The sequence below is a fragment of the Sinohyriopsis cumingii genome, chromosome 19 (assembly GCF_028554795.1).
Source record: "Sinohyriopsis cumingii isolate HCF-2022 chromosome 19, ASM2855479v2, whole genome shotgun sequence".
Lineage (NCBI taxonomy): Eukaryota > Metazoa > Mollusca > Bivalvia > Unionida > Unionidae > Sinohyriopsis > Sinohyriopsis cumingii.
Genome location: NC_142979.1, coordinates 44,258,416 through 44,282,000, shown reverse-complemented (window position 1 = coordinate 44,282,000; position 23,585 = coordinate 44,258,416). Strand labels below are relative to the sequence as shown.

The window sequence follows — 23,585 nt, the reverse complement described above, 5'->3', positions numbered from 1 at the left end:
TGTTTATGGAAATATCCTACTATTTTGCACATGCTAAATGTGTAACTATGATACGCAAATTAGGAACATCACAGCCAATATTATCAGATGAAAACATATTACGTAACCTCATCTAAACTATATACAAGGTTATCACGCAACACAATAACGACTTTTTCAAAATTAAATGAGACATGGCATATGGCGACGTTACAGTAGGATTAGAACTGACAGTGAGGAAAACGCTTAGCCTTGAATCCAAGATCGCACTTTTGGATACAAGATTATAAGAAAGAAATTTATGCAGAATGGTATCAATATAATCAAACAAGTAAGAGAGATATAACGTGCAACAAGCGGATTTTAAAATTGCATTGCGAGTAATGGCTCATTTCATCTAGCTCTAACGCACTGCAGCATACATAATTACATGACAATCTCTTGCAAATCAACGTCTTACCTTTCCTCTAATGTACCGCAGTGTACATAATTACATGACAATCTCTTGCAAATCAACGTCTTACCTTTCCTCTAATGTACCGCAGTGTACATAATTACATGACAGTCTCTTGCAAAACAACGTCTTACCTTTCCTGAATACTGAAAAGTTATTTCTGAATGCAGTCTTTCTCACTTCCTCCGGGATGAATTTCTCTTTTTCAGCCTTCATCTGCTCGAAGTTACACTTGTCTGATATATCTCTTATTAGGTCATCGGTACAAGTCACTCCAAGGAACAAGGCAAGCTTTCGGACTTCATCAATGCAGTTCTGTGGAAGAAAGTTTGCATTATTAAGAGAAGGATCACTAAAGATGAAATCAAGAAGTATTCTGTATTAATTTACATAATATTCACAAAAAGCTCAGCTTTATTTGTGTTTGGATCCTAACGTCATGTCATAAAGGTCGTTTGACACTTTCTAGCGTACCACTTAGCAAAACATCACATTTATTTAGTATTGCCAATGTGTTGATGATCTGTCATAAACAGAATGTTTAACTCGTGTTTGGAATTGTACGAATATCCTTCAGAAGAGCACAATAACAAAACTTTTGAAGAATACAATAATATATTGACAGCCACTGGAATCAATCTTGCTGCATATAATTAATTAGTTCTTTGATAACTTTATTAACAAATTATGAAATGTATATGATTCTCTATGTAAACTTTTGCATCTGTAAATACCTGTACTAAATTAAGAGTGTTCCTGATAATATTTAATAGAAACACTTCAGGGGAAAATACAAAAGGAAGATGAAGAAAAAAATGTGTTTCTTCGTTTGTTGTTTTGTTTTTGCTTTTGTTCCATGATATAGATTAGAAAGAACAAAGTCAAAATAAATCACCAGTACTTTACAGCGAATATGTAAATTCAACTTTATTTACAAGAGCCTCTCTCTGCGACTGACATTCTACTAATCGAAATGAATTTCCAGGAATTCAAAATAAGATGATTTATTCAGTCTAACTGCAGAGTGTTTAAACCATCTCTGATATTCTATGGTATCCAGATTTTTAAGTTAGCTGCAGTGTATGTAACACTGGCACCATTTTATTTTAATACCAAGCAGACATCATTTTTTATGATAGTTTAATCTGACATGTCAGTAACCACACACCAAATCAATTTTGAAACCTGGTCGAAGCGGCTTGTAGGAGGTCCATTATTCATTTACTTTATAATGAGATTCCCATGACGAAGTTAAATTAATGCCAAAATCTCCTAAAAGATGGCAGCAGAACCAGCAAAGGGAGGCAGTGGTGCCTAAGCTTGCGCAAGAAAAATAAAAGCCCATGAAAAAACTCTCCTGCCCCAAAGAGAAGTACAACTACACGGACACATACGTACTCCAGAAAACCATGCCATTATGTGACAGTGTCTATACTTCTTTGCCGTTCACTGTGATACCTTCCAAACTTGATTTAACACGCGTATTTCCTAATTTGATGACAAGAATGGAGACCCATTTCTAAAAGATGGAACTCCTTTTCCAGCCACAGTGACAACATATTCGTTTTTTTTAATAAATGTTCCTGTAGCTAAAACATGTGACTTCACTTAGAAGTACGTGACTGAGCAGTGGTGTTACAAAGTTTATCAGATTTATACAAACAAGACCTGTAAATATTTAGTCTGCTAAAGACCTCATTGTTGAGTGCTACCCATGATGATGTTGATATGAAATGCCAACAAACAGATGAGACGAATTCAAGTATAAATATAAGATTGTAATATGATTCACTCAAGTGTTGTTTTTTTTTTTTTCTCGTGAGACAAAAGATGTCACTAAGACGTACAAACCAACATCAACATCCCAAGCCACAAACTTCTTCCAAAAAAGTGAAAAGAAAGGGATTCCTGCCTGTTTAGTTTAACAGTTATATGTGTTGACAGTACTGATAAAATCCAAAGCACCCAAAGAAATTACAGATACCATGTGTGAATATTGTCTGAATGTTTGGAAGGAACGGTAATTTTGTCAAAGATACAGGAACAACGATTAGAAAAACATCAGAGCATTCCTCAAATATGACGACAAAGAATATGCCCAACAGTAGAAAATGGTCATTTAGCGAGGATTTTCGCTAATAGGACCCTTGTTAAATGTGGATACTTCTTTGTGAGGTTCTCTTGCTGGGGCACTTTTAGGAGAGGTTAAGAGATAACAAGGATAAGAAGACAGATATCCTTTCCTGGAAAGACATCACATTGTTCTTTTCTCTATTCACTTGTGTTTGTACACAGGGGTATAGTAGTGTGCCTACAAACACTTCCTTCCCTTTCCCGTTGAAATGTGTTTGTTGGAAATTGGACGAGTAAGAAATTGTACATGCGTTCAGCTTAAAACAATTTATAAAAGTTACTTGAGACCACTGCAGGCCTAGTACACTTAAATTTTCTGGTTTTACATGGGTATGGTGTTTGTTTATGAACTCGTTATTAAAAAAAAAATTATACAAATATTTTACCGTTATTGAAAAGCAAGTTCACAAACGCAAGTCGTTATCTGCGCTTTGCAGAATAATTAGTATAGTAGTTTTCACACGTTCCTTTCGATATTCACAAAATCTGAAGTAAAAGTTATATGCACGCTGAAAGCATGTTTTGATTGTTATTTATTATTGCTGTACTCGTTCAAACGAATAGGCGTACAAGCGTTAATTATTGGAAATTTGCAATGGATAAATGTACACGGAAACGCATATGAGACAATTTTAGCAGTATAAAATTTGTACAGACACCGTTCATAGACCCTTGAACATAATGAACCGTACACGTGCTTCGTCTTTCTTAGCCTAATTTTGCTGTTAATTTTTCCCATTGAATTCAGACACATGATGTGTGACAAAATTATTGAATAGTTTAAATATGCAATTTTCAATGGAATTACGTATATTATGGATTAATTGCAAGCCCTGATGGTATGATATCAGATGGCAAGTAAACAGTTTTGATACTCTGTTCATGCTGTATATTAGACGTTGAATTCAGACAATGATTTTGGGAAATAAATTATTGAATATTGTAAATCTGTGTGCAACTTTTCGATGGAATTACATGCATTATAGATGAACTACATGCAACGACGGCACGATAGCAAACGATGCTGATACCCTATTCATCATATACATTATACATGAATACACGTATATGTGCCAATGAGTTGTTCTCTGAAAAATGTAAAATACCGTAAAACCCTGCATTAATGTGACCCCGATATTAATGCGATCCAAGTTTGTGGACCCCAATTATCACGTTATAGCGGGGTTCCATTGTATGTATTTTTACTGTTCATTTCTACAGAACAGGTTCTGTATTTGATCGAGATTTTATTCATTTATTGTAACTAATGTGATATGCAATTGTTTCCCATACATTTTAGTAATTTCTGCAGTATCTAATGTAATGTGTATCTTCTGTAATGTCGACGAAGCAATTTAATAAAATATTTTCATAATTTTTCTTTTCATACAATGTTATGTATATTTAATTTCCATTTTTTATTAGCGTTTAAAAAACTTTTTTTTCTCATTATATGCTATTGATAATGTAACATTGTATGTTGGAATTGATCATATCCAAAATCGAGTTCATTTTCTACTTTACCTGAATTTATTGATTCTGGTTTTGTAGTAAATACGATTATCTCAATCTGTATCAAAAGTTTTGGAAATCCCCTATGAACTGACCGGTTTACTACACATTTTGTGTTGCAATTGCAGTAAGAAATGGGAGGTCATGGGATTGAACTCCAGCCAAGTCATATCAAAGACTTATAAATTGGTACTAACAGATGCCTCGCTAGGTAAACGGATTAAGAGGTTATTGTTAGGATTGGTTGGCCTGGAGTCAGGATAATGTGACATAGTGGGACATCATGCTATATATCTGCGGCATGATGCCCCAGTCCTATATATCACTATAAACTGCCACACTGCAGACATTGTAGCGAAATGACTAAAAATTTGTAAAGCTACAGCAAAAAATCCAAATCACACACACACAAGATTTTATTTTGTAAATATTATGATCCTTCCAGAAGGTTATTTTTCATTAGGCAATGGTTTTGTTCAGACAATCTTAATTGTGACCTGAGGTCTGGTGGAAGACTAAATAAACTTGTGGCTGGACAAATTATTCATTGTTGCTTTAAAATATTGATACATAATCAGTTGTCTTAATTAATTAACAGTAATTAATCTCGGCTGGAAGTTATTTTTTTTAAATTATTTAATTCAAGTGATTCTTCTCTGGAAATACATAGTGCTCTTCAAAAAATAACATTCTTGGAAAAAGAGACTTGAATGTAAACTGAAGTTTCAAACAACGATATATTCTTGGATTGTATTATTGTGATCCCCAAAAAAAACTGTTGCCACAGCAACACAACATGGGCCACCATATGCACATGAATACCTTCAGCATCAGATTTAATTTGGATTTCCACTAAAGTGTATACAGAACTTTAAAGATTAGGATTTGTTTCTGTAATTCCATGATTATTTGAGATTTTATGCGCAATACCCTCAGTTCCGTTTTTTTTTTTTACATTTTCACTCTGTATTGTTGGGAAATAAGTTATTTGTTGAATTTTAGAAATCTTGTTGCTGTTCACAATTTTATATTACTTATTTTAAAATTATAAAATCATAATAGCAATTAAAAGGTTTATTTTCATAAATATTAAAGAAAATGATCAAATTTGTAGAACCCATCTATGCTTCACACTCGTCTACAAATCATTATTACACAGAATAATACAACATGCATACTATATCTAAGAACATTTCTGTAATCCTTTTAACACCAAATTCAACCCACAAAAATCCTAAAAATTAACAGGTTTAAAGAGCATGTCTGTAATACAAAACCATATTGTTTCAAGAAACCTAGGTGTATGTAGTATACTACTTGTTTGCTATTGTTATTGCATCAAACTACTCCACGAAATAAACAATAAATATTATTTTTATTTTAATCAAACAGTAACAGTGATTGTGGCTTCAAAATGCTATCATTCATGCCAAATAATTGAAACAATGAAACCCATAATACACTTATTTATTTCAAGAAATCTAAATGGGGAGGGTTTTACCCATAAGTTGCGTTAGTCCTACCTCTGTCGGGGGTCTTCTGTCCTAGGGGGGCTAATATCATTTTATATCCTACCCCTCCCTCTTGTGTCAAAGTATGTTTATATGTTTGTTTGCAAGTATGTGTATCAACACTTCCTACCATTTTCGGTGGATTGCAGGGGTATGTGTTTGGATCATGATCAGTAAGAAGGCACTGGATTTATAGGTTACTGCATTTGTATGGGAAAATATGAACAAGTTGTTTGGGATGGATACTGCAGGACCTTGGGAATGCAGTATATCCATCTGAGAAAATTAGTTCATATTTTCCCCAAAAAATGCAGTAACCTTTTTATTATATACTCATTTTCTTATTCTACCTTATAGTTAATTATATAAACAAAAATACACTACAAGAAACAAAGCAATTGAATTTATGCTGTATTTCAAAATAAATACATAAACGCAGATTCATCAGTACACAACAACAATATTAATGCTCACACAACTCTGCCCATAAAATTTGAACTAAGTCACGCTCTCGACATCACTTTAAAAAGAACTGCCACTTTTTGTCTACTTAAACTTTAAATTTAGAGTCATACTGTGAATGAATCAACACTGTAACATCTTGTCCAGTTGGTCTGGAATGAATGGATTGATTTTTTTATTGATTCTGCTCAATTCCGCTGGATTTATTATTGTTTCCATTCCACGCAAAATACATACATCTGTAGTCTGGACAGGGAGCATGGGACACATTTTGACTCAGCTGCATGTGTGTTTCCATTCTGTCACTGAATGTTTGGAATCATAATGTGGGTAAATATGAATATTTCAATTGTAGTTAGAAAAAAGACGATATGGAATTTCACGTTCACTTCATTTTGAGCGCAATATATAGAATACACTTGAAACGTAGTCAAAATTACAATACAAATTCGATAAATGTGTAAGGAAGCTTTAGAACCCATGAAATAGCTCATTTAATTAGGATTTGCAGAAAGAACAAAGTACATTTTGAGGAAATTCATGATGCACAAATGTAAGCATATTTTTGCCATTCTTATTACCAGCTAAAGAAGATATGTTTATACATGGTCACTTGCATGCTTTCCCAGTTATGATGACCTGTACACAATATCATGGCGTCTATCAACAGCGTAAATTCGAAACATTGTCTCAACAAAGTGAACATGGAAATTGCAAAGTGTCTGGTGTATCACAATATATCCATCCAGTGGAAATAATTCTTCGTCGTCTTGGCTTGCTGGCGCTGACTTTTCTAACAAAATCTTCATTTCCTTTTTTCCCCACGAATTTAGTACTTTCAAGTAGAAAATGGTACTTATCTAACAGATATGCAGTATCCCCTGCCCTCAGTATGTTTTTCTGTGCTATTTTTATACACTCCTAAAATCACTGATCATAGTCTGAACAATTCCAATAATAACAGAATTTAACATTACCGTTCCTGTTTGACAACCCCAAAGTTTTGCCCTATAAACACTTTTGCCCCTATAAAAACTTTTCCCCAATAAATGTTCTGACCTCTTATTACTTTATGGTCTAAAACTAAGTAGCAGAAAAGAGTAAACGAACAAGTTTTGTAAAACTGAACTAATAATTTATTTTAATTTTAAAATTTTAAAAGAAATTACAGTATTTTGAATTAAATCGTAAATATTCCTAGAGAAATATTAGCTTTGGATTATGTTTACAAAATAAATGTCACTGGTCAGGAACACCATGAACATCACCTTGGACAACATAATCATAAAAAAGCCAACAGATAATACAAATCAAATAGGCATAACAGACCCTATCCACACATTTGAACATATAAACACGTTTGACCCTAAAAAAAACATTCTCCATGTTAAACCTATGGACCATTTTAACACAAAATTTCCTGTACGAAACGATAACACCCACCCACCCCAACCGCCCACATGATAACCTATGGACTAATGCTAATTCCTGTATATCCCCCCAATTCCAAAGTACAACTTCTGATAAGTGACTTCTGTTATCTAATGCCTCTCTTCCTGCAACGGTATGTATTTTTGTGGAGAACCATGTTCTATAGACAGCCATATTTATTAATAAAAATCTTATTTGTGTCATTAATTCCCAATCAACGTAGTGAGAATTAGGAAAATGCTGATTACACAGTGAGAACTGCTAAGCCCAGCAAGACCCTGGGTAAACACAATGGAAATTAAATAATTATAGCTAACGTTATTTCTCTCACAATCGAATGTGAATACATGAGGGGAGAGGCATCATGGGAATAACAAATGGCGTATTATCAAAATAAAAAGAAATTACCAGAAGTCTCGTATTAAATGCAACTAATTGTTTTGTTACCTATACAAGAAAAGAAATGCACTTGAAGTTCACGATGAAGAAAAATAAAAAAAAGAAATGTAAAAAACCAGGAGGAAAAAAACTCGTGCGAGAAAATACCGTTTTCAAGTCTTCGTAGTATACCAAATGGATCTCTGGTCGCTCCTCCATTGCTTTCTCCCATTCTACAATATAATCTAGATAATTATTGCCGTCCACTGAAATGAAAATCAGAAAGATTTATATTTTACAAAATAAGCAGCTGCTTCTTAAAATGTCATCCAAATTAGAGTTCGCTTCATCATTTACCTTCATATACACACTTATACATAACATGCTCAGGTAAATAAGAGAATCACTGTTACAATGGAATGACTTGCCGATGCTAATAGTTATTTTACTATCGCAAAGTGAGATGCGTCAGTAAAGCCCGTAAAGTGGATTTTCTGACACAACCACTATTGTCGTATTGAAATGCTCAACCACGAAATCCACTAATAAAATGGGATACTTTTGGCCGCACAAAACTCAGCAACTTAATTATCTATGGCAACATGTCAAAAGAAACATTTTATATAACAAAGCACACCAGAACAAATATTTCCCCCTTATTTAACTGCCTGCAATATTAGAAATTAAATCAAATAAGAAGCACATTCTATCCCCTGGTGTGCATGAATACACAAGGGATTTAATTCATTAATCTTAAATAGTCAATGCTTGAATCTTCTTAAATTACGGTGAAGAATGTCTGCCCCCAAGAAGCAGAAAAAGCTAACAAGAAAGATAACATTTTACAAGGCTGTGTAAAGTTTAAACCTGGTTAACTAAATTCAAGTACTTGCTCAATTAATTTGACTTTTTAAATGTCTTTTCTCATAGGCGAACTCATTATTGCCTATATTATACCACTTCATTAATTATTTCTTGGCCTAACCTTTGGCATCCGAATTTAATATTGCAGAAACCCATTCAAACCCCAAAATTTAAATAAGTTTGCGATATTAGTACCTATAAACAAAAGGCTGATTGGGACAATTAATTCATCTAATCCACCGATTTATCTAAATAAAACCCTCTTTAGAACTATCGAATCTACCAGTTAGAACAAAAAGGATGAAATATATTGGGGGGGGGGGCACTACACCTATTTATTTTCAAACTATATCACTGTCAATACAGACTAAACATTAACTTACGCTTTCCTTCAAGGAACAGGGGCAGAAAGTTTTCAAACAATCCATCATACTCATACACGGAAATCCCCTTGCAATGGTGGTAATACGAGACAGCCACATCTCTTAGATCACGCAAGATTAAAACAAGTTTGCACTTCTTTTCTAGAGCTTCCTTGGGTAACTGGCACAGATGGAGATGGCTGTTGAGGACACGTGGTGAAGGGATATTGTCTAGGATTTCAGTGGGCATAGCCTCAAGCATCTGTGTCGCCTTTGGTATCGGACTAATTTCTGCTTTACGATTTAATAGCATGGACACTATTTCCCACACCCAGTGTGTTCCTGGTTATAAAAAAGCAAAGCATTAAAATGTGACAATTTGCTGTGTACAAACAGTTTCGATAAGGCAAGGGAAGAGTTTGAATGAAAGTATTCAGAGTCGTTTGCAATGGTTAATACTGTTTTGTATGACATTGCAATATTAAACCTGTAATACAGGGAGGTAAAATGCACACTACGCCAGCGTAAGGAAAATATATGCAGGAATGATTTATCAGACTTCTTAAGAGAGACAATATATCATGAGTCAAGTCCCTTGTCCTAAATTCACCATTTTCATATGAAGTCTACAATTTTCAATGAACTACACACCATGTTTTAATGTGTCTGTATTTGTTTAATGGAATGTGGCACGTCACAACTTCATTTTCAGGATTATACATGGATTTAATGCACCAGGTACAATGAGAGTTCAAAATTCAACCTTTTATTGAAATACACTAGCGCCAAACCACTGTGATCTATATTCAGTGCCTTTCACATAGACCTCTGTGTTAAATTTAGGACGTTATACTGTAGGGTCAAATTGGAATTTAATATGGTGGAACTGTATAAGATCAAATGAAAATATATTGGGACTCTATAGGGTCAAATGAAAATGTATTGGGACTGTATAGGGTCAAATGAAAATGTATTGGAGCTGTCTAGGGTCAAATGAAAATGTATAGGGTCTATACGGACAAACACAATATAGACATAGACACACATATACATATACAAACACATATTATACAATAGAATTACAATATTATGTTTTGGGCAGGAGAATAGCCACCTTTTCGCGGCAATGGAGTAGCCATGAAAATGGCCTTTGGGAATTTGTTAACATCAGAGTTAGTATAGGGAACATTGTAGGTCTTCTTCTCTTCCTCAGACTTCATCTGACATCCGGACCGTAGATTTAGACTCGGTTCAGACTGCCTTGCCTCTCCACATAAATCCTTCGTTTCCAAATGGTCGTATCTGTGGTCGTCGTGATAGCCCATGATGATTTCACATCCATGGGATAGTCCGGGTTGAACAGCATTGACAATATGAGGGTAGATGACTCTACAATAGTCCACATCTTGTGAAGAGAACAGGTGAGTGAAAAGAGGTGAGTTGCGGGTATTAATAGTTGAAGAGTGGATCGAAACGGATTGACATGTTCCACCATTACAAATGTATGACGTCTCTACCAAATCATTAACAGTAGCAGGTCAAGAAGTAGGCCATGTCTTTGGTAAATGTATAAGGCAATAAAAGCTCATCACATCCCGTTCCTGGCTTTGTTACGAAAAATTACAAACACAAACAACAAACAAAAAACCACTCAACGTCCATTTTCAGGACCACCTACCTTTCTCAAAAAGAGTGAATACTCAACATTTGCCAAATCAAGTAAAACTGAAATCTCTTTTTTCCCATGACGTATGTGTGTGAATGTGCAAGTGTAGGTCCTTGTTATTGTACAAATCAAAACCAAGATACAGTTACGCTTTTCTTTCTGATCTATTCAAAGACTTGTAGAAGTTACAATGAAATTTCACAACACATTACTAAAAAAGTTCAGTCATATTTTCTTTTCACTCCCTCGTTTGAATTTCTTTGTAGCCACAGGTTTTTTCTCCTCTGCATCATCACTTTCTTCTTGTCTTCTTTTCTTCTCTTTTTTGGCTGGTATGGGTTCTTCCTCTTCCTTTTCCTCCTACTCTTGTTTATAGGATCGGTTCTCTTTTTTTTCATAGGGCAGTCTGAAAAATAATGTCCTTTCCCCCGACTGTGATAACAGGGATCTTGACCTCTGTCTTTCTGAATGGCTCTCTTACGTTTACATTCTGGACAATCTGAAGAACAAGGTCCTTTCTTCGGACAGATATAGCAAGTGCCTAGACATTTATCTCAAAAGGAGGGAGAGTAGTCCGTTGTTTTCTCCGAAGAAAACCTTCGAATGAAATCTAGAACGACAGCCTACACGTACACGGTGAAGTTCAAAGATTTCAAGTCAGACATATGTCTGGAGAAAGCAGAAGGGTTCATGACTTAATGTGTGGGATTCTTTGTTAACTACACTGAAACGACAATGTGACTCTAAAGAAGATGATTGCTTGAGACGTTCCACTTATCACTTATTTGGATCGAGTTTAGCAGCCCAGCAGAATTGACATCTTCCAAAGTTATCTACAAGATTCAACACATGCAGCAGTCCAACGACAAGTTTCACCTTAACGATGGCAAAGCGACACTGTACATGACCCAACTTTCGATTCCCAAAGGGACCGGACACAAAAAAGGTGATATTGGTGGACAAAACTTCACAGCACAGTGCGCAGGCTCTTTTAAATTAACAACACTCAACTCAAGACAAGATGTATTTAGCGCCTGCCATTGTCGTGGGGCGTACGTATACAGATAACAACGACATGGCAGAATGGAAACGAGCCTGGGAGAGAATTTAACAATTGGACAGAGCCAAACAACAAAGAGAAGCAGAACTACTGTACCTGCAATCGAGGCTATCCAAAGACACGACCTCTGGCATTCCTAGAATGCAAATATTGCAAGATGTCTTAGCTCCACACTCTACACTGAAAGTGTGGCCTCAAGAAGTGCGTGAACCTCTGTTGTCTCGGGATGACAATTACAAAGATGGAAAATACATTCACATCTATCATCACGATGAACATTTCAATGCCACTACCAGTATCACTTCATTCCGGGGATATGGTTATTATTGTGAGAAATGTGGTTATGGTTATAACAGTCGAGAGCAACACAAACATTGCAGATCGAAATGTCGATATTGTTTGTCCTCTAAACTCTGTCCTTATGAAAGGCAAGAACGAATGCATTGCCCAGCTTGTCAGCTAACTTTTGTTAGTCCTACCAGTTACCAACAAGTACAACCTCTCAAGACGCAAGGTTCAAAGCACACTCCTGAAATGGTGATCTACTTGTGGACGAGTCGTATGTACCAAAAATGCCAAGGCACATGTTTGTTGAGGAAAGAAACGGTGTCCCATTTGTTGTCAAATCGTGGACTTGGAATATGAATGTTACATTCAAAAATACCAACCCGAACTGGAGGAGGAGGATGACAAGAAGAAGAAAGGCAATAGCAACAATTTTTCATTTTCAATGGATCAAGAAACCGGTATTCACATTCGTAATTTCTGTGTGGCTCATCGAGCGTGCAAGAAGCGCATTCAAGAACCAAGCATTTGGCATTGAACCCATTGTTGCAAGATTCTTGGAGGATGTGAAAAAATCTTTTGAGGACCTAAGTCGCTAGCCAATTTTGCCCAGTGAATCTTAGACCCTATCGACAAGATGTTACAGAGATTGTCATTACTATGCCACGGTGATGGTTCACAATTTTTCGGGATACAATGGACAATTTCTTTTGAAATACTATAAAGCACCGAATGTCCTAAAGTCACCTTGAACAGAGCCAAAATCATCTCCATGCAAGTGGGACAAGTGCAGTTTAAAGATTCGACGAGTTGCTTGGTCATGCCATAGAATTGAATGCCGAAAACATTTGGAATGACAGAAATGGCTAAAGGCTATTTTCTGCACATTTTCAATACGGAAGCCAATCAACATGCTGTTCTGCCACATTTGCCTGATGCTCACTACTACGACCCCGACAACATGTGCACCAAACGAGAATCTTTCTATGCTTGGTACCAAACTCACAGCCTTGGACCCCTTAGACTTTCAGGAAGAAATGCTAAAGTATTGTCCATCTGACATGGATATTTTACGGTGATGCTGTGGAAAATTATGAGAATTATTGATGGAGCACGGAGAGATGATCCTTTGAAAAAAGCCTGCACCATTCCCAACGCGTGTTCCTGGCTGTCAACTGCCCTCAAACAACCAACTTTGTCAAAGGTGTATCTCTGTCAAAGCTCTGCACTGTTTGCATTACTTGTGAAACAAAGACGACAAATCAATCCACCATTCCAGAAATAAAAGAGGCGAAGACCATCAGAACATATTTGGGGGATGGCTGAGACTCAGAAAACCCTAAGACCATTTACGAGTTTAACGGTTGCTTATTCACAAATGTCTGATCTGCTACCCTCAGTGTGACAACAAGCATCAGTTTGTACAACGTACCATGGAAGACTTGTGTGCGGCCACTTGTCAACACCACCTGAAGTTAGAACAGCAATGATGCCAAGTCGTGGAAACATGAGAACATGAGTACAATCACCGTTTGAAAACTGATCATGAGTTTAAATGGATCGTTGAAAGTTATATGTTGATTGACCCTCTAGACCCGAGTGGAAAGCAAAAAAATGCCACCTGTTTTTTGTGCCACAATGCCCCGAAGAAAGGAAAAGAAATCAAACGATTGGACGTGTGTTTGCTGTATCCTTACAAGTGCAAATATTGTCACTTTCCCGCAGGGCAACCACAATTTGTGAAGGAACACATCGACCTGGACAACATTCAACAATATAAAGGACTGATTAAATGCAAAGTCTTGCCTCACACCGACTTGTATCAACCATTTTACCTCACTACTGCCAAGAAAACCTGATGTTTCCATTGAGTCGCACCTGTGCCAAAACATGTAATCAAGACTAACCTTGTCAACACACTCAGGAAGAATGCGCATTGACAGGAATGTGGGTCTGAGTAGAATTGTTTAAGCTCTGGACCTGGGATAGCAACTGTTAGAAGTGTACGAAATTTACCACTTTCCCAAGACAGAAGAGTACCACAATACGAGAATCAGAAATTTCAAAGTGTTCAAATGGTCAGACATTGATGAATCACATGAGATTCAGTAGGCTACTCCTTCTACTTACAAGGTGACAATAGTACACAGAATTCCAACGGAAGAGTTAGAAGACTACAAGAACTAATCTTGGTTCAAGAGGAAACTTCTATGTGACGTTTGCATTGTGAGTTAATGACTCAGCAATTTTGGTATGGTACTGAAATAAAAGTGATTCTGTTCAAAAAGCACATTTATTACCTCCAACACAAGAAGGTATAAAAGCTTGTCAATATGCCACGAACTTCACCAGTAGTGATACAACAGATTTCGTGGAAGGAAGTCAATGACACTATTATCAAAACATTCTACAATAACTGTTTCCTTTGAAGTTGGGACATCGTGTGGTGTGCATCTTTGTTTCTTCATTTCTGGGATTTTGTTTACCAGCAGATTCCTTGCAGACTATTTACGAACAATACCTACCACAAAAACAGGAAGGTGGTTCCTTTAATTGTGCACGAGACTCATTCTGCTAAAAGTATTGCACTTTCAACACGAGTGTTCTCTACCTCTAATGCAAAAAAATTTTTGTAAATTTTCGCCACTGAGGATGGTGACGAAGGTGTATATATAGGGTGTGACTTACACTCTCACTGGCACGATGTACCTGTCTGCAAAAGTCTTTGTTACAATGCTTGGACAAAAGAAATGGCTTAGTATGCCAAAGATTTGTGTAATGAATTCAAATATCCAGTGACACATGTGATCTTTAAGCCCGTCTTAGCTACAGTGCCAGAAGAATCCAACACAGAGGAAAACCACCCCCCTTCAGGACAGTACCATAATCAACATCGATATCCCCAAAAGGCCATTTCGGGAGGACACATGCGAGACTGTGCTAAGTGTAGAGACTCCAAGAACAATAAAAAGTATCCCTTGGACACCACACCTTCGTCAAAACAAATGTTGTACAGTGACTTGTTTGTATAGCTTTTTGATCGTTTCGCTGGTCACGTTAAACATGTACTTACTCATTTAGCTCTTATACATTTTTTTATTTCGTATCAATTATAAATTGGAATAAACGCGTCCTGAAAACTATAAAAAGTCTTGTCTTGTCTCGTCCGTGTTTGTTTTTAAATTGTGGTTACCTTTGCTATGGCTACATCTTCTTCTTCTACCTCTTCCTCGACTTTCAACATCATTGACAAAAAGTTAGATTGTTCCAGTTGGGAGGCATTGTATCTTCGCCATACGTTTAACATGTTAATTGCCGGACCCAGTAGTTCAGGCAAAATTGGATTTCTTAAACGTTAGATTGGATATTTAATCAATCATCCACCTCAATGCATTGTGTGGCAGTTGGCTTACAGTCTCCTGTAAAAAAGCGAAGGAGAAGCCATCGTTTGTGTGGAACGCATTCCTAGCAAAGATGACGGGATCGTGTCTGACACCAGTCAAACACATCATGTTAGGTGAAGACAAAGAAGAAATTAAACTTCGGTTTACGAGCAAATGGCATAATCATAATCCCAGTGTCATCACCCAAAATTTGTTTCAACAAAGTAAAGCCCATCGTACCATCAGTCTCAATACTCATTACATGGTGTTTGTCATGGAATTGTATACATTTTTTTTTATTAATCACATGTACTCGGGTTTCACTTTTTGTGCACAACGATTCCCGAGGGTGATATATTTATAATGTGTTGCATTTCGAAATAGCGAGTTCGGTTCATACTATGCCGCATGTGCGAAGTGCTCTCGATGGGAAGAACCGAATGCCTTCAGTGCACAGACTATATCTGTGTATAAATACCTCACCGTGGGTAAAAGTGGTCTACTTTAAGGACTTGCACATCTTCAGCTGTAGAGGTATGTAAGTTTATTAATGTCTTGTATATAAGATATAACTATTGTACTACCACGTTTATTTTTGTATGTTTGCTATGTAGCTTTGGATTACGCAGTATCATGGACACATTTATATTCTTGTTTGCGACTTAGCAAGGGATTTATATTAGTAACATAGAGCTACATTTTTAAGAAATGTTTAGTACAGTAGGATTCTTATCGAGCAGGGTTAGGTTTACTTCTGAACCTGTTGTTTTGTAGTTATTGTGCCGATAATGTAATCTGTATAACGCACCGTGCATAACGTCATTACGTTTTACCTTATATGCCCGTGTCATATATGGTACTTGGTATTGGATATATTTTCAGCTGTGCAGATCTAGACAGATTGTCTGGAGTGATGTGAGCGTTCAAAGTTATTGGAGTGATCGGGGTCGACGTGGTGCAAGCTGTAAAGCCAACCACAGGAATTAACCGTAGCAGCTGTGAAGCTGAATTGTAGCAGCCGTGGAGCTGAAATAAAGTGTGCTGATGACGGAGTGTATCTCGTTACATATAATCTTTTAGTCATGAGCTAATCTGGGGGTTCGTAAAACCAATTCTATCTTTCGGGACCGTAAAGATGATTTGTACATCTGTCCCTTTTTGTTTACATAATTTCATTGCCTGTGTGAATTCATTTTACTACATGAGTAAAATTCTACATTGTTTGCTAGCTGAGTAAACCACATCGATCTTTTCATAGTGAAATCACTGTGAACCATTCACCCTTTGTCTTTGTATTTTGTAAAGTAATTTATTTGTATTTTCTGTGCGTCCTTATGTTAATTAATCCAATATTTGGATTATATATACATGCACATATTCATAATTAATTGTACATTTCAAGTCGTTCGTTATTAAACACTGTATTTATATCATCATCAAAGGTGTTCTGTTGTGAATCGGGAAATCCCACCCGGTTATCTTGTTCCAGTGTTGTTTAAAAGTCCCAGAGATAAATCACAAGTGCAAGTGTAAACCAGACAGAGTTAGGAACTCCTTGGCTAACTCATGCATATGACGATAGCACTCAAACACCTCACACCTATTCACTTGTCGGTTTAGAACCCACCCACCCCGATTATTTGCGATTTCGTAAAAACTGAAAGATACCACTATGACACAAGGAAAAGAATTTATACAAAATGTCATCATCGATGAACAAAATCGGAAAGAAGCCTTGTTAAGAGCAGGCAAAAATGTGTTGCTTCAAACTGGAAAAGACATTTTGGCTCGAAGATAAACTCCTGTAAATGCATTGGACATTGTCAAGCAAGGCATTCCTTCTTACTTCACGCCACAGTAAGGGCATGGCAGAAAGAGACGACAAAAGTCACCCTTCCAGAGGACTACACACATATGTTGCCAGAAAGACCAAGAAAAGAAGAACTATCAGAGAACGTTGTTGATTATTAAACAGAAAATATGATGCACTGAGAGTCTTGCAAATGTTCAAAGTCAGAACTGGATCTGTTTGCCATGCCACCCACCATTATGACGATGCAAGAATCCCAATGGGTAGAATTTCATCCCCTCTCCTCTGTAAGAAGATTACGTCAATCTGAATAGCAGTCACTTGTACTTGAAAGTCAAAGTGTCCAACCTAAACGGTTGCGATCTAGAGGCATAGATGAAGATGACATTATGGCGCTGAGATGGCCAGAACAATTAGAACATTTAGTCTCCTGTTTTGTGAAACACCAAACAGAAAAAATTAGTGCTGACACACAAACATTGTTGTGGACGTCAAAACGATCATCCCAGTCAAATTCAACATGATAATTGCATGAAGATGAGAAAAGAAGAAAAACAAGATGTGTATCTAGATGATGCTTGGTGTCTCATATCAGAAGACCAGTGTTCCATTTGACCATATACAGTCCTAATACATTTTCATTTGACACTATACAGACCCAGTACATTTTCATTTGACCCTATATATATGTTATTCAGACCATATTTGGACCTATTCAATTTTTCTTCTTCTTCGTTTCCCCGTCTCTCTCTGTGTCTCTCTCTCCATCAGCATGAATAGATCGTGAAAGGTATTAAGATTGCTGACCCTCCAAGTACACATTTTTGTAACCAATGAGCAGGAGCCATATAAAATTCATAAAATTGAAGTCTGAACAATGAGGAGTGGGCTTCAAGTGTTAGCTTTTAATAATTATTTTTCCAAATGAACGATCCAAATTGCTAGTGACTGACTGTTAGTGAACGAACTTACTTGACAGGCCGCTATTCGTTAGTTTGTGTCATCCATACAGTATTCTATATCACTTTCACAAAGGGATAAATGGTAAACAATTTTAAGACAAAAGATTGATTACATACAGTAAAATATTGTTAAAATAGCTATTGTAAATGTCATCACATTCCTGGAGAGAGAGAGAATACAGACATTGATCATTATCGAGTGTAAACCAGTGATATTCAACACTTGGGTCAGCTCTATTACCGAATAGTCTGCTAGCTTGCCAACAAAACAAAAATCACGTCTGAATGCAGAAATGAAACCAAAAATATTAGAAAATCCTTACAATCAAACTCCACCTCATTAAAAAAATTTGCTGTTTTAAAACAATCCCGAATTTCAGGAATTTACTTTATCAATGTAGTAATGCAGCCGATAATTGGATTAATATTAAATTGAGAAAAAAATTCACGCAAAATGCTTGGGTTCGACACTTGTGACAATGCAATTTTATAAATCACTCGTAAAATATTTCCCTATTTCCACCTTAAAATGTATATAACCTCGTTTGGTTAAAACTTTCATAATTAGGTATTAAAGTATATCTGTGGAACAAAAATGATAATGCTAAAGTGACGGTGTCACTTTTGGAAATACATTTTTCTTACTTCCATTACAAGGTATACATGTCATTATGTGTGTTTTTCAGACATATTTCTATATCTAGGTCTATCACATCTTTTCTCCATCTCTTTCTCAGAATAAATAAATCTTAAAATTAGTAAATATTTTTGACCTTCTAGTACACATTTACAAATCAATAAAAAAACACCATCCATAAATGCTTAATAAAAGAAACAGAATAAGAAATAAAGATGAGTATAATTAGTTTACAGGTGAATCATGCAAACTGCCAAGTGACGGAATGAACTTGCATGACCTGTTATTTTTCTATATTCTGTCACCCATAGAGCATCAAATTCCTGTAACACTCAGGGACATACGGTATAGACATTTTTAAGACGATTTAAATTGCCATAACAGTCACTGGCGAAATCAGGTGTTGATTAGTGTCGATTTTAAACCATAGTTATGTAACTAAGTAAGTTTGGGTGCAACTCTGTTACCAAAATAGACTGCAAGTTTGCCAACACAATAATTCATTTTTGAAGGTAGAAAAGAAAAAACAGAAAGCAAAATCTTACAATTGAACTCACCATCATTAAACCTCGTGTACGTATATGTATGTATATATGTATATTATATATATATATATATATATATATATATATATATATATATATATATGTGTGTGTGTGTGTGTGTGTGTGTGTGTGTGTGTGTGTGTCCCAAATGAATGTGTTGAAACCAGTAGTATTCATTTATATCTACTTTGTTTCCTTTTCAATTAGTGTTTGTGTGTAAAATGTGTATCATTTTAAGGGTGTCTGTCCTCATTCGGGACGGCAGTTTTCGTATAGCTGTTTCCATCAATACATGCATACAATTATATTTCCCGACAAAATGTAATTGCATATATCTTTTAATTACAGAAATTTATTACCCATGTAGTATAAATATAATCAACCAGTGCTGCGCTTTTTAACACCACACTTGTATTGAACATAATGCATTATTTTATGTTACAATCTGTCATTCAAAATTACGATTTGTTTGTAAAACAGACATTGAAATAAACATATAAATTTTCTCTCCTTTTTTCTTAACTTTGTTACCGATTAACACATCAGAATCAGAAAAGGTTAATAAAATCACTAATGCATAATACTAAAAAAGCACAACAACAAAACCAACATTGGTACATTGTTTTGGAAGTTACGGATTATATATGCAACATTTCTAGATTATACATGCTCTATCACATCAACTAAGCAGAGCGTAATTTTATGCGCTAAACAAAATGTAAAAGATAGTCACCTTCTTACATACATCCCTCTCTATTTATATGTTAAAACATAATCACATATAAGAATACTTCATCGACATTATTTAATTGGGGAGTGGGGGGATGTCAGTTCCCTTGGAATTTTCATCTAAAAATATCAAGGTATATCTATCAGTGATGAAATACAAGGAATTTGTGTTGTACTGTTCTAGAAGATTCATCAAATTTGATTATATGATTTATACAGTCTGCAGGTTTTAGCACCACTGTAACTAACTATTGGAATGCACATCTATATTCAGATGAAAAAATTTAATGCCTGGTACATGATTTTTTAGTAAGAACAATAATAAGAATACTAACATGGAAAAGAAGACTGAACACCATTACGCCAGTTGGCCTTGTCCGAATGGCTATTTTTAGAAACTGATATCACTGCTTGTGACGTTTCACAGAGATAATAAGTACAAGCGCCATATACATGATGACTAATGTTGACAAAGATTTTGTTAGGGACTCAAGATGGCGGCGCAAGGTGCGCGCGCGTTGCATTGTGGGTATTTGCGTACTCATAGTGACGTCTGTGAAAACAACCCACTGAACTCACCATCATTAAAACTTGTTGCGGTCCTAAAATTATTTGTAAAATCTTGTGACTTCTTTTCATCAATGTAATAATACAACCGCTAATAGTATTAACAGAAAATGGAGAAACAAAATCATGCAAAACGAAGATTTTTCCAAAATTATATATACATGTATAAACAACATGTGCTATGTTTTACAGTGTAGGACTACACCCACCCCACCGAATTATTCAAATTAATGCATACGATCCCCATCTCATGCTGTGCATATTGTATTTTCTTATTCCACCAAGGAAACTCTTGTACATTTGTACTGCAAAGTCACAAACTGATGGACAGAATTGCACGTGCACATAGGAAAAATACCAATCAACAGTATGACAAAAGTACAGACAGAAAGAGAGGGCGGAGAGTTTACGCACCGGATTTAACTGGAGCACAAATGAAAACATCGTCATGTCGACATTTCAGCTGTGGAATGTTATTAAAAATTTCTCGTAGAATCTCAGGAGGTCTGAAAGAACAGGTGTGGTATCCATCGATGCTCGTCAAGGTGATTGTGTGTCCTCCGCTATCTGCTAGTTTAATTACCGACATTGCGTTTGTATTACTGATTTGACGCGAAGTGCGGCTATAAGTGATATCTACCTCTTTACTCGAACTACATTACATTCTTATCTGGCTTTGCCCCGAGAACGTAGAGTGCGTACTGGTATAACTTTACCAATTGTACAACCCCTAGGTGGGCGGAGCTTAAGGTATAGGGAACATAGTGTTCAGAAATAAACAACGAAATTATAGCTGTGATTGGTGCACTGTGTCAGAGTTGTACTTTCTGTTAGGCTTAAAAAAAAGTCCAGCCTCTTGGCAACATGCAAGATTATATTAATTCGTATCTAAATCAAATTTTGCCTTTTTTATAAATGTGGTACACGTGACTGAAAATATGTCTATTGTGACTAGATAACTCTTACCCATGTGTAGTTCAAGCAGAGTTATCTCTCTTAAATGTAATGGCGTACCTGGTTATGTCCTTGGCAAATTGACAATCTAACATTGTTCTCCTTGAGAGTATGTGACACGCATGCTGAGGTAGGATAGAAAGTATATTTATTTCACAAACCATTAACATTGAGGTCTGTGGAACAACGACTGGTACCGTGATACCTTCAAGAGTGTTCGACCTGGTCGGCACTAGAAAGGAGGGGGACTCCCTAAAGGACTCACGGTACTAATTCAACTCCAATGGTAAACATATGGAAACACTATCATATTCAAAATTCAATAACTTAAAATTTCTGGGTGCTGATAATGACACCTATAATTCTTCATGCACATCTAACCTTGGTGCAAGCTTATGTGTGGAGAACACCATATGACCCGCGGCACTTTGTTTACATACATGTGCATGAAACACGTGTTCTTGATTCTGCACCAAATGAATCAGGTGCTACTTTCAGTACTGAGTACTCCTGAGTCAAGCCTGTAAAAATGCTAAAATTGCATCAGTAGAAATTTGTCAATATTTATTTTACATTACATATAGGATAAGCTCTCAAAAGATATTTTTCCTAAAATTATAATTTTCATTATTAACCAATTATGGACCACCAAACCTGTAAATACTCTATTATTTCTTCACCCATTTCTAGACTGGTTCACAGTTCTTCCGTATAATTAGTACCGTGTGTCCTAAACGCAGTAATGGGTGCGCTCACCAGTTATTATGTACTTTTGAAAGAGTGACGTATGTACGGTGAAGATGTTTGCATTTAAAGCTTGCACAATGGAGAGAATGTTGGCACACCTCTATGCTACATTAATGTAATGTGGATTATATTTCTTTGGATATTGTACTTTTGGAAATTGAACATGATCCAAGCACACTGGTATCTAAAATGACTGCTCCCTTGTGCTTCAAAAATCAGTCTGCATTAGTCTAAAGTACACTATCCGTAGCAGCTATTAAAATAGAGAAAATGAATCTTGCCGGACTAGACAATACCAGCTTCTGAAAGTGTAATGAATGAATTACCCAATACATAAACTGTAGCAGCAGAGAGGGCAAACATCTAATTGACTCACTCTGAATTCGCAAAAATAAGCCATCCTGGAAATCGCAAAAAAGGGTTCGAAATGAACGTCCTTCTTGAAAATCGTAAAGAAAAAAGGGATTGCGGTGACTGAGTGCCGAGTAGGAGACTTCGCCCTCTCTGCTATTATTAATTAATTTTTTTTTTATCAGGTCCTAATCGATATCGTGACCGTGGGTCATGAAAGTTTATCCTTATAAATCCATGCGGGGATAACTGAGCCTGGCTAAATAAATTTCTAAACCTAATTATGTCCATATCTCCGCTGCACCAAGTCTGATGAATATTTCTAAAAGTATGTGTATCAACTCCGTTAAACACAGCAAGAATATTACAGTTATCCCTGATCACTTTTGGTATTTGTTTATACCGCTGGGCTACATAAATCACATCCGTGTTTTTATGCCTGCCTTGGGAAAATATCCGAGTAGGGTTTGCCTGTTTATCCAACATCACATCATCGTACACAACTAAATTATTAATGAATCCATCAATATCATCTACAGACGGTGCTTCACTGATGTCAGTGATAAATTCAATAACATCATCACCGTTTTCATTTAACGCCCTTGCGTTTCATTAAAGTCTTTAAGTACATTATAGCATCGCTGATCATAAACTGACGGTGCAAATAAGTACAACGTATCCCAGCTCATCCATTTCATTATTAAATCAGGTAGCAGTTGCGTTTTACCAGATCCAGATGGACCTATGATAATTATTCGGATAGAATTTGGTAGCACAGCATGATGTTTAACCGGTTCTCGTTT

General features: G+C 36.1%; 1 protein-coding gene across 2 annotated transcripts in view; it reads right to left on the bottom strand.

The window, feature by feature from the left end:
• The window catches only part of LOC149775603 (sulfotransferase 1B1-like), a 28,933-nt gene extending 7,490 nt beyond the window's left edge, over positions 1-21,443 (bottom strand). Inside the window, exons 1-4 of one of the 2 annotated variants that reach the window (XM_089943701.1) lie at positions 21,145-21,443; positions 9,108-9,428; positions 8,029-8,126; positions 568-748 (exon numbers count right to left, since the gene is read on the bottom strand). In XM_089943701.1, coding sequence (XP_089799827.1) covers positions 568-748; positions 8,029-8,126; positions 9,108-9,428; positions 21,145-21,319 — 775 coding nt within the window. In that variant the 5' untranslated portion in view covers positions 21,320-21,443. The remainder of the gene's footprint in view (positions 1-567; positions 749-8,028; positions 8,127-9,107; positions 9,429-21,144) is intronic. The other variant, XM_089943702.1, reaches the window with a different exon arrangement.
• Positions 21,444-23,585: the final 2,142 nt, after the last annotated feature.